This window comes from Solanum lycopersicum, chromosome 12 (assembly GCF_036512215.1).
Source record: "Solanum lycopersicum chromosome 12, SLM_r2.1".
Lineage (NCBI taxonomy): Eukaryota > Viridiplantae > Streptophyta > Magnoliopsida > Solanales > Solanaceae > Solanum > Solanum lycopersicum.
This window is the reverse complement of record NC_090811.1, coordinates 3718973-3731716: the sequence shown is the minus strand read 5'-3', so window position 1 is coordinate 3731716 and position 12744 is coordinate 3718973. Positions and strand designations below refer to the sequence as shown.

The window sequence follows — 12744 nt, the reverse complement described above, 5'->3', positions numbered from 1 at the left end:
ATGTGATTGAAGGCAAACTTGCTCGCGTAGTGTCCAACGTATACATGTGTTAAATTAACATGTTATGAATAAGCAATGTTGCTGTTAATTAATCTAAATTTGTGAATTAGCCATGCTAAATATATATATGGTAAATTAAAGCTGGCATGTTATGGGCGTGGGCTCAGGTACATCCTCATGCATCTATTGAAGAGATGACGGAGCTTGCACGTCTCCTTGGTATTCCTGTGACTGCAGGAACTGTGAACCGCGGTAGTGAAGTGATAGCTGCTGGTATGATTGTCAACGACTGGGCAGCGTTTTGTGGGTCAGACACAACAGCAACAGAAGTGGCTGTTATCGACAACATTTTCAAGTTGCAGGGGGCTCAACCCAGTCTTAATGAGATCAGGAAATCTGTGATCGACATGTACGTTTGAGTTATTTTTGTATACATACTGAGTTTTGTGTGTTAATTGATTCTATGCACAGACTACGGTGAATCTTAATCATGCAGTACATTCATCCAATTAACAAAGTATGAGTCTGAGTTGCTATTAGAGTTGTAACAAGTCACAATGAAATGATCTTTACATATTCTAATGTTATTTGACTGCAGTCAATTTTATATTTCCACTTGTGCTGTATATTTTTCATTTTTATTTGAATTTGATGAAACATAATTTACTTATTTTTATAAGGATTCATATTTTAAGTGTGTAAATTACTCTACTCTAATTAAACTATACATGTTTTTCATTTGAATCTCGTGAAAGATAATTACTTCTTCATACCCAAGTATAATTAATGTGTGTAAATTATCATAATTAAGTAATTTAATGAGTTAATAATGTTCTTAATGTGTAAATATTGTTTTAGTATATAGTGGTATAATGTTTTCATAAATATAAACGATTTATCATTTGGCAATCAAGAATTTATTTAACTTTAAGTATGCAATGAAAAATGTGATTACTTAAGTGTGTTCGGTACAACGAAAAATGTTTTTTTCTTTTTTAAAAAAAAGAATAGAATGATTTCTAAAACAATAATAAAGTTGCTACTTATTTTCTTGAAATGAGAAATATTTTTTTAATAAGATTTTTATGAGTATTATAACCAAAACTTAACATTGATAAAGGTAATAAAGTAACTTAATTTAGAAGTTCAAATATTGATATCAATTGTGAAAACAATCATTGTTAATGTTGTAAAATATTCATAATCCAATATTTAATTTGCTTTTTACTCTTAGCGAATGGCACACTAATTTATTAGAATCCTAGTTTGCAAGTAGTAAAAATCAAGACTAAAAGATGATGTGGTTTATCTTTGAGAATTTTTTTTAAGTGTATGATATATAATTTTATGTCAGTTTAATTTTTTGATCTCGCATATTTATTTTATTTCAAATTTTATTTTATTAATAGGTTATGTGTTTTCTCAAACTACAATTATGCATTCATTAATTTTATCATTTTTTCTAAATAATATTCTTCTTAAAAAAATTCTTACAATATCAACCTATCTGTTTTTGTCACCTTAGAATTGCAATATTTTTATTTTCTTACTTAAGTCACAATTTTTTAAAAGAAAAAATAATAGTCTTTTGGAGATAATTTTTTTCTTCTTCTCAAAAATACTACTATACTATATAAGTTCATGACATTTCTAGTGACCAAATAAGTAAAATAATTATTTAATTATTGAGCCATGAAATGTTAAAGTTGGATTGCAACGTATGACAAAGAGAGATAACTGTATGAATATATTTTAATGCAATTAATACATACATAATTATTAAAATAGTGATATATTGCTAACAAATTTCTTATTTATTCATATAGTAAATAAATTCACATTAATTTAGCAAATATTTCATTGATCATGACAATCAAAATTAATTTGCATTCCTATAATCTTCTATAGTACAAAGGAGTTAAGATATAAATCCAAATATACCTACACACATATAATAATGCATGCAATATTAAAATCTGAATTTTCCTATAAAATACTATAAAATTATGTGGCGTTCATAAAATAAATTATTAAACTTATATTAAGGAAAAAGTTGAATAACATTTTCTATAAATACTTTATGTTATAAAAAGGATGTAAGGCCCAAAAGTATGACTTGATTTGGTTTTAATGGACTTTGAGATTTGAGTCTTACATCTGAAAAACTCTTATTATAACTAGGTGAAATTTTATAGGAAAAATTATGATATACTTTACTATTAATTAGAAAAACTTTATGTCACATATTGAAGAAAATATACTTCGATGTATGTAATTTTGCTATGAAATATGTAAAAATAGGGAGAGAAGCAAGCGAGATTGAGGAGGGAGGCAAACGAGATTTGTATATATACCAGATACATATGAATCACACTCTATACATATACTTGTAAGTATCTTGTGTGATTCACATGTATTTGAGATATCAAATACACGGGAGAGTGGCGAGCGAGATTTGTTATGTATCTCAACTACATATGAATTCACTTGTATAAAATGTAGATTAAAAAAAACACTTAATTTTAACCTTATGTATCCGATATCTATGTATCTGGACATCACCCCTACACTTGCCCCATATGCAAATTTCACTCTTTGGAGATTATTTTGGTGATCATAATAAAAGGTATGGATTGTCATGTGGATAATAGATTGACCTGTTATATGAAATTGGCATTTCATTCAACTAAATTAGTAAGTTACAATTTTTTTAAAAAAATAATAATATTCTCAAAGGGTGGAAGATGCATATAACAAATAATAATATAGTTTACAACAGTAGGTCTTTATCTCATTCACTAATTTGTAACAATGACATCCCAAGAATTTGAACTTTACAATGAAGAATATGGAAAGAATTAAGTAAGAATGTCAATGGTTCCAACACAAAAAAGGGAAGCTCGATGTACTAAGTTTCTGCTATGTGCGTATCCTGTAACGATCTAGACTATGTAATCTAGTCCAACCTTACATTTGTACAAGAGGTTGTCATTTCATAGTTTGAACTTGTAACTTCCTAGGCCACATAAAGGTGAACATGAGTGGTGCTTACACCTCCTTGGATCAAACTACTACTCATGTAAATTACATTGTTGCAGGTATGGATGCTCATAGCTAACATGTTTGTTCCAATAGGACTTGTACTTTTGGATACCAATGTCTAACCATGGTTTCATAACTCCATCATAATGAATCACAGCTGCCTGCTCGATTTGTGCTCGTGTGACACCCGAGTCATACCCCAACCCGAGTAGATGCCATGTCCTGTCCAGAGCATGAGTGTGTTTGTAAAATGTCATCCAACCAAGTGGTAAACTACCAGCTTTCACTAATCGTCTCTTACTTCCCTGCATCAACGAAAATTACATACACTGAGTGTTTCTAGCAATGAAGAAAAAGGAGAAGAGTATAATAAAAACAACTATAAGTGTCTAATGGATTAACCCCATGACATGGTTGTCCATTCTATCTAATATCAATCTCTTCTTTTTTTTTTTTATGACAGTAGAGTCTAGTCAACTTGTGCGCACCTCGACTAACCAAGATACGGGCAGAAGGGAAGAATAATATCACCTAGAGTCAACCAAACTCATAGAACTACTAAAAAATCATTAATGATTTCAACAAGCAAGATTTGCAAACAACAGAATATAACTTATACCAGCTCCAAGTACTTGTGATAGAGAGCAGTTAAGTTTCGCTTCCTCCACTCCTGCAGATCAAATACATTCATCCCATATGCCCAAGTGCATGTGTTTGCATCGAACCTTGTTGCCACCGAGGGGTCTGTGAAATTGATGAACATATCCATTCGGCGGAATGAAGGCTCACCTTCCACACAAGTCTCAACTGCACCATTCACTTTGCCCTTAATGTTGATGTGCCAAAGTCTGGTTAGATCTTTTCGCACAACCACATCATGGTCGAGGAACACAATCTTGTTCACAGAAGGAAAAATATCAGGAAGATAAAAACGCAAGTGATTCAGCGCAGAAACATATCTTGGATCGAGGCCTTTTTGCTTCTGCTGATCCTCATTGTATTTGATTGATAACAATTCAAAACCGCCTATGCTCTGGATTTGAATGGTAGCTTTTCCAGGAGGATTCATCAAGAACCACATCGACATCGCTGGCAGGTTGAGAGAATCAGTCACTATATGGAAGACAATTTTCTCTGGATCCTGCCAAGTACATAAACATTTACCTTCAATAAAGACATATTTGTGATGATTTAGTTTTCAAATTCAAAATTTCAAATTAGCAGTTACTATTTGCTATACATGTACCAAGAAAACTAGTCAAACTTCCTCTGCTTACCTTATTCCTATTGCATATAAGCTGATGAAACTACAGTATTACTAGCAAATAGTCTTAAAAATGTATTTGCAGATTTGAGGACGACCGAGTAATATCAACTTATTTCCTAATAGTAAGTTATTTTTGTACATGAACTAGAATTAGTCACTTCCAAAATCAGGCCAAAGATTCTTTCCTACAGCTCCGTTAAGAAAATGAAGATGAATATTGTTAACTAAACATGAAAAACAAGTGTTTTTCCTCTGCAGGCCATCCATTTTGTCCAGTTGTCCTAAAATTAATGTTGGATATATCATAAAATCAAATACTCAGTAAGCTTAGTGTTCAACATTCCAGTGCTTATCAAGTTACAAGATGGCAGAAATCAGAACCAATCTCTCAGTTAAGGGATTTGATTAGTATCTTCTTCAGAACCACCTAGATTTACTTGCTTCTTGGAACCCTTGGTGTATGAACGTAGCATTAATGACGTAAAGCACATGGAGGAATCGTATTCAAGAAAGAAATGTGATCCCAAATGAGAAAACACACAGATCGCATACCTTAGCGGTTGAAACAGTTGAATTGACAACCACAGAACATGCCAAAACATTGTCTGAGAAAACAGCAAAGTGATAGAGATTGGGATCCTGCAGTTTGTGTTGGTTAGGAAACTCCCGCTCCTCAGGCTGCAGATCAAAATATTCTGTGGTCAACCGCATGGAAAGGCAATGAAGGCCTTTTGGTGTAGTTCTTGCAGCGAGCTGTACGAGGAAGGAAGTATGATCCCTTTGTGATCGAAGCTGTTCTTCAGCATTATACATCATGGCACGTAGTGTATTCACCATAGCTGAGCAATCAGGGTATATTCTGCTTGCTTTCAGCAGGGTCCCATCCATGGCTTTCATCTTTTGTGTGGCCCTAGAAAACAAGCTGCTCTTAGATTATACATACAACATATTAACTATTTAAAAACAGCATTCAGTTTCCTATTTTAAACAATTATCATGAGCCTTGGCGTAACTTGTAAAGTTGTTGACATGTGACCGGGAGGTCACGGGTTCAAGCTGTGGAAACAACCTCTTGCATAAATGCAGGGTAAGATGGCATACAAAAGACCCTTATGGTCTGGCTTTCCCTGGAGCCGCACATAAGCGGGAGTAAAGTGCTCTCGTTTGGAATATCCTCAGGTCAACATCAAGTGAGTATTCTTGTCTCTTTAAAGACAGTAACAAACTTAATATGTCAGTTCTACTCTAAATAGATTATCATCTGTCTAAGAGTAGAGCAGTCTCAGTAAGTACAAACTATGTTGCTCGGACTTTCCAAAAATGTTGTTGCACCTCTGACTTATCCACCAAAATGCACTACTTTTGAAGGATCCAACACACACCTATCGACATGAGAGTCCAAGCAACATAGAGAACAGATCATAACATGACAAATCCACTACTCAGCCAAAACAGATTTTATGCTTCTGAGTAGCAACTGACACATAAGATGAGCCAGGTTCTGTAAATTGCACTGATTAAATTTTATATTTAAAAAAATGAAGAAGCATGTTATAGCCTGTTAGGTGTATTGTTGTGTGTGTGAGGGGGAGAGGTGGTAAAGAAAAATGACCTCACCTCCTTGACAAACCAGAATCTTTAGTAACGTCACCCATTGCTCGTTCTAGCTCTTTAATTCGTAGCTTTATCTCTTTCACAAAATGAGAGGTGCTATCTGGTGGTGCAAAACTCAAGTACGCTTTGGCCCTTATCACCTTATCTTTCATCTCTTTTACCTTCTCATCTAATGGCCTTCGCAGATGTGACTGTATGCTTCGACTGTGTTGAACCCCTTCTGGTTTGGACTTCTCCTGCGACAACCCTAGCCGAAATCAGCAGACTCCAAACTCAAAATAAGCATGTACTTGCTATGAACAATATAACATAATTGACTTTCTAGTTGCACGTGACAAAGTGAAATGTATACAGATGAAGATATCTATAAGGAAAGAAAGGATCAAACAAGTACTTTAGATCCCGGAACTGGAATACCAAATCTAACATTTTAACTTTTTGCAAATTGCTACAGGCAACCATGTTGAAAAAGTAAAAATTCAACATGGCATCCTTGATATATCATGAACTTCAGTTAAAGCCCCTAAATTGTACATTCAAATGTTGACATTGCAACTAGAACTGAAGTTAGAAAATTCATCTCATTCTAGATCGAGAAATGACAAATATGAGATCTCTTATTTTCGTCACCACGCATCAACAAGATGATCACCACAATCAAAGCAACCACTTGACAATTTAAATAGAGGGAAACGGAGAATAACATATGTCTAACTAACTCTAAAATTTGCCAACAGTACATGCTACTAAATTTGGATTTCATCCATTCAATGCAGCCAAATAGAAGTTATAGTAAGTCCATAAGTCACAAATTCTGGAGACAACTATCATGAGTGCCTCTCTTGTATAGCACTAAGCGATCAAAATCGAACACTCTCACTAGATAAGAGATTATAACCTCCTCTATCTTCAGCTACGATGACACACTATACAGAATAATACCTTTTCTCTAGATGGGGACACTTTCTGCTCAGATAGATTTCGTTGATTTTTTTCTTGTCCACCATATGTGGTCCCTGTATTCGAGAGAAGAATTAAATGCTGCACTCGTATTACAACTTGACAGCAGTGAAGGAAAGAAGAGGTAAAAGAGCCTTTAGGAGCCGTTTGGACATAGAGATTTTCTCCAAAATAATTTTTAAACATTGTTTGGTTATATATTGGAAAAAATTTTTGGTTACTTTCTGAACATGAGTTTTCAAGTATGAAAAACTGGTTTTGACCTCTTTTTCAGTTGTGAATTTTTTTTTCCACTCACAAAACTTCAACTTCTTTTTCAAGTGAAATACATGTCAAACACAACATTATTTTCCAACTTCAACATCAAAGACTCTTTTTTTTTGAAGTTCCAACCAAATGTTTGTCCAAATGCCTACATAAAGCAGTATAGTACCATTGCTTTGTAATAAGTTAACATCCTCTGCTTTGTGACGCCTATCATTCTCATCCAAGCTGACTAAAGAGCCATGATCTCCATCTCTATATACAACCAGGTGTGGTCCTTTTAGGCCTTCAACTTCTTCCTAAAGAAACAACATACCAACATTAACAAACATAGGTCACGATCACGTATGACTTCCCACGAAGTAAGCAGGCTTATCCAAAATTTTATATCACCTGTTGAACTGCACTATTCGCCTGAGCATCTATTCTATGCTTCTGAAGACAAGAATCCGAAACCCCCAAAAATAAAAATGACAGTCAGATACTTGTTTCTCTTTGTTTAGTATGATAACACTAATAAGACAATTATGCAAAATGAAGTAGAAAAAAACAGTGTTTGGGCCTAGGAATAAATTGAAGAATTAGAAATCCCCTCCTTAGTTGTTTTCTTTTCACAGGATCAGGGAAATGAGGGAAACGTAACACGTGTTAGATTCTCCGAACATACACTACTTTTGGAAGATTCTACATGTTTTGAAGAGTCCGGGCAACATAGGTAAAGAAAATTACCTATCTCACCTTGATGTTTCCAATATATGGTGCCAAAGATAAATAAATGAACTTAACTATACAAAAGCTTTTTTTTGTTCTTCTTTCAATGATGTGGTGTCAAAGATGCATAATAAACTTAAACTATACAAAAGCTTATGTTCTTCCTTTCTTTCTTTATAAGTTGCTTGAATGAGCAGGAACAACAACAATAGTCAACAAATCACAAGTAGAAACAATATAAAACACATTGAACTAAACAAGCCAAAAACTTACAAGAATCGATAAGTCTTCAACAAAGTCTTTAGATGCTGCACACAAATTGAATACAGAAACAATAGTCAGATTAAACTACGACCTCAAAGATCGAAAAGTAACAATAAGAAGTAAAATATTATACCATCAGTGTTAAGGTTTTTGAGCCTAAATGAAAGCAAGAAAACAGGAGTGAATACTGAAATAGCAAGCAAACAGAGGATAGAAATCCTCGTACATCGTCGTAATAGCCTCATCAAAGCATAAAGATGAAACAAAAGCCAAAAGGGTATTGGAACATTAAACAAGATTATACAAAAACAGATTCAGATGGATAAAAATTGAGTCTTGATAGAAAGTCAAACAAAAAAATAAAATGGAGTAATGATGAATAGCCTCATGAAAAGCATAAATATAAACCACAATACAAAAGGGTACTGGATAATTTAAACAACATATGCAAATGAACTCAGATTACAAGGATAAAAAATGAGTCTCGATACAAAGTGAATAAGAAAAAATTGAAACATAAACCAAAATGGTATTAAATCACCAAACAAGATATGCAAAAAGATTCATATTATAATGATTAAAAAAAGAAAGAGTCTTGATACAAACTGAACAAGAAAAAGAATTGATGAAACAAAAATCCAAAAGGTATTGGATCACCAACCATATGCAAAAAACTTCATATTACAAGGATAAAAAATGAGTCTTGATACAAAGTGAACTAGAAAAAATTGGAAAAAAAAAAGATAAAATAAGCCAAAAGGGTATTGAATCACTAAACCAGAAATGCAAAAAGATTCATATTACACGGATAAAAACGAGTCTTTAATACAAAGTGAACAAAAAAATTGAGTCTTTAATACAAAGTGAACAAGAAAAAATTGAAAAAACAAACTAAAAGCCAAAAGGGTATTGGATCACCAAACTAGATATGCAAAAAGATTTAGATTATAAGGGTAAAAAAATTGAGTCTTTTCATATAAAGTGAAGAAGAAAAAACTGAAGTGAGGGGTTTTTCATGCTTGTTTAATTTGTCATTTTTTTGGGATCTATGAATATGTATTTAGTGATTTTAAAAAATGGATTTTTTAAAGAAAAGAATGCGATGAAAACGGAGAAAGATGTGGTGACATGTTTATGAGTTCAAAGAAAAGAATAAAATTTAAGGAGGGAGAAGATTTCAACTTTTTCTTGAAATAGAATACTATACATTTATATACTCTTTAGAGCCCCCCCCCCGCCCCCCCCAACACCCCGCCCAAGTCCCAACTAGAGGCGGTTCTAAAGAGTCGGAGTGCGTACACCTAAAATTAGTTAACGGTTAAACTGATAACTAGTAATCAGACCTCGAAGATCTTTCGGGGTGGTCTAGTGGTTTGGACCGGTGGAGGTGTCATGTTTGAAACCTCTTGCCAGCGAAAACAAGGGGGTTTGTCTTATTGGTCTAGCTTGCCTTGTGCGGGTTACCTCTCTAATGATTTTGCGAGTTATTGTATAAGAGCAGACAGTGGCAGAGTCAGAAATTTCAATAAGCGGATTCAAGATATGTAGAAATAGACACACGAAGTAGCTGAAGGGGTTCGACATCTACTATACACATAAAGAATTTATTTAACTATGTAAAATAATATAATTTTTCCGCCGAATGGGAGTTTGGATGAACATTCTTGGTACAAGGTGGCTCCGCCTCTGGGAGTGAAGGTTTTATCCTGTGTGCACCCAAATGGTAACGATCACGGATTTCCTTGTCATTAAAAATATAGGAAAAATGAATAAATTTATCCTCGAACTATCGTAAATGCGCATGCAGATACTCTTTGTTATACTTTAGGGACATTGAGGCCCCTGCCGTAAAAAATTAGAGTATATATGCCCTTTAGTCTAACAGAAGACAAAATAAGAACAAGTGGCACAATCATACCAATCGATCTGATGTCGGTTTAATGGATAAGATTATGACATGTGTATGTCTGTTAGCATAAAATAGTACATATATTCTAGTTTTTTTACGACAGGGACACCAATGTCCCTAAAGTATGCAGAGTATATCGTATACAATTTACGATAGTTCAACGATATCTTTATCTTTTTCCCCAAAAATACAATCAAATCGCTAACTATTAATAATTGATAAATGGAATCAATAAATATAAAAATTAAATCGAACTGAACCGATCAATCCACGAACTACTTCCTCCCCACCTTGCCTACCTTTCCACCTAGCCCACTAGTTGGGCATTTTTCTTTTCTTAACTAACATAATTATGATTTCTTAATGGTAATCATAAATAGATGATCATCCTAAACAAGACTAAGTCCACTATTAGAGGACTATTTCAATGTAAATTTTATTAGTCATTTGTCTTTGTGGTGCACTTCTAAAATCATTGGTTATTAATTTATCTCAACTAACTTAGATGATATTTTCTTAATCATGTTTGTAATTTATATAACTTTTGTGAGATGTCCTTGTCATTACCAATTTTTCTTCTTCTTAATTCATTGGTTAGAATGATAGTCAATTATTTATATTATAATTGTTACATCAATACATCATTTAATTATTTATGTATTATTATAAGTAATTGAGCATAATATACTTTTAAAATTTGTCTAAATATACACACATTTCTTTTTTTATACATAAACAGAGGCAAGTACACATTAGTTGGAATGATAATCAATTACTTATATTAATTGTTACGTCATTTAATTATTTATGTATTTTATAATTTATAATAAGTGTAACATACTTTTGAAATTTGTCTAAATATACATATTTCTTTATACATAAACAAGATAAATTACACAATAATCGATTATAAAAGTCTTATTTAAGTAATGCCAAAATCTATAAGTTTATCACTTCAAATATATAAAACTAAGTAAATTCACAATTAATGATCATAGCAAAGTTGTTTATTAGATTAACAATTATTGATGAATATTAATATAGGAATTTACCGAAAAAATAGAATTAAAAAATTAAGGCTAAAAAGTAAAAAAAAATAAAAAATACAAAAGATAAAGATAACAACAAATTTGACTTGTTATCTTTATAAAAACACCTATAAATTATATATCTAAATAATGGAAATAATTAAGCTCCCTTTCCATATTGGTAAAAACATTTAACATCTATATCCCAATAAATACAATATAACTACTCAACTAGAAAAGAATTAATTGATTTTTTCCTATTTTACTAAAATTAATATAACCTTTGGAAGTTTGAACAATTTTCATATTAGCTTTTTTATATTATATGTTTTTTTTTCTAATTTATTAATTTTATGTACATTGATGTAAACAAAGAACAAAATAGCAAAATTGATTAATCAACTAATGATATATTAATTAGTGAGTAAAATAGATATTGTCTATCTAATATGAATACTTAAATTTCTACTAATATATATCAATTGGTAAACTTTTGCTTTGATGAGACATGATTTAACATTGACATAATACATAAAAAACCTCACTATTAATAGTTAACAAATTAATAATTTCTATAAAATGATATTTTTTTCTAGTTTCGATTTGAGTTAATAAAAAAATTTACATATTTCGATAAGATAATAGAATAATATATTTTCAGAAGAATTTTATATAAACATATCGCTTAATTAATATTATAAAGTAATAGTTCTTTAAAAATACAAGTATATCTAAGACAATTTAGTAAAATATGATTTTATTGTGTTTTGTTTTTGTTAATATTTAAATCTAGTTTATCTCTAACTTTTCTTATTGCATTTAAAAATTTCGATGTTGCCATGAATGTTAATCCTTTTTTAGTGCATGAGAATGATTTTTTTTTGTACTCACTGTTGACACCCAATTTTGACCCGCGTCGGTATGAGTTAGTTAGTTTTATAAACCTTGCGAAAATAAATATATGTACGTATATACATATATGTATATACATATATGTATATGTATATATGTATATCTTACACCCATTCCTTTACCCCAGCCCACTCCACTCCTCTCTCCCATTCCCAAAATAAAATTACCCAGGCCCAACCCCTCTTAATCTTCAGCCCCAACATTAATTCCCAGGCCCAATTACCTCAACCCAACACTAACTTAATACTAACCCAACCCAATCCCCTTTCGACCCGACCCATTTCCCTTTCCCCTTCTTCTTCCCCTTCCCCACGTGATCCCCCTGCAAATGAAGAAACCCAGCAAATTATTTCCCAAAGCCCACGCGCGGAAGCTCTCAAAAAACAGTCCCTTCCCCGTGCTCTCTCCCTCGCTCGCTCTTCCCTTTGTCCCGCGTCTCCCCCACGCGAGCTTCTCTTCTCTCACCCGACCCAAACCTTTTTTTCCTTCTTCTTCTTCGCGTCAACTCAGTCCCAGAAGGAACAGACGTCATTTCCTGCAAACGCCAACAACCCCACGTTCTTCTCCCTTCCCCCTTTATTTTGCTTGAACGAGACGCGACGACAGAGACCCATACCCTGTCAAGCAGGTCTGCGAAACGTCGTAGTCGTCCTCTCCAACACGCCTGTGCCATGGAAGTTTGACTAAATGGGATTTAGTTTCGAATTCAAAAGGAGAAAAGGGGGGCTATTTCTTCTCCTCTATAAATACCCCTTTTCTTCATCAGAAAAGGT

At 32.8% G+C, this 12744-nt stretch overlaps 1 protein-coding gene across 3 annotated transcripts; it reads right to left on the bottom strand.

The window, feature by feature from the left end:
- Window positions 1-2766: 2766 nt before the first annotated feature.
- LOC101245133 (probable galacturonosyltransferase 6) lies at window positions 2767-9310 on the bottom strand. Of its 3 annotated transcripts, XM_010315529.3 has the most exons (9): window positions 8256-9310; window positions 8132-8166; window positions 7541-7582; window positions 7317-7446; window positions 6866-6939; window positions 5927-6159; window positions 4862-5219; window positions 3662-4183; window positions 2767-3347 (listed from the first exon to the last, which is right to left on the bottom strand). In XM_010315529.3, the coding sequence occupies exons 1-9, from the start codon at window positions 8365-8367 to the stop codon at window positions 3072-3074; spliced, it is 1782 nt and encodes a 593-aa protein (XP_010313831.1). In that variant the 5' UTR covers window positions 8368-9310; the 3' UTR covers window positions 2767-3071. The 3 variants fall into 3 exon arrangements, with proteins under 3 accessions (XP_010313831.1, XP_010313832.1, XP_004251760.1); XM_010315530.3 differs by lacking the exon at window positions 7541-7582; XM_004251712.4 differs by lacking the exons at window positions 6866-6939; window positions 7317-7446; window positions 7541-7582 and having other exon boundaries at window positions 8256-9307.
- Window positions 9311-12744: the final 3434 nt, after the last annotated feature.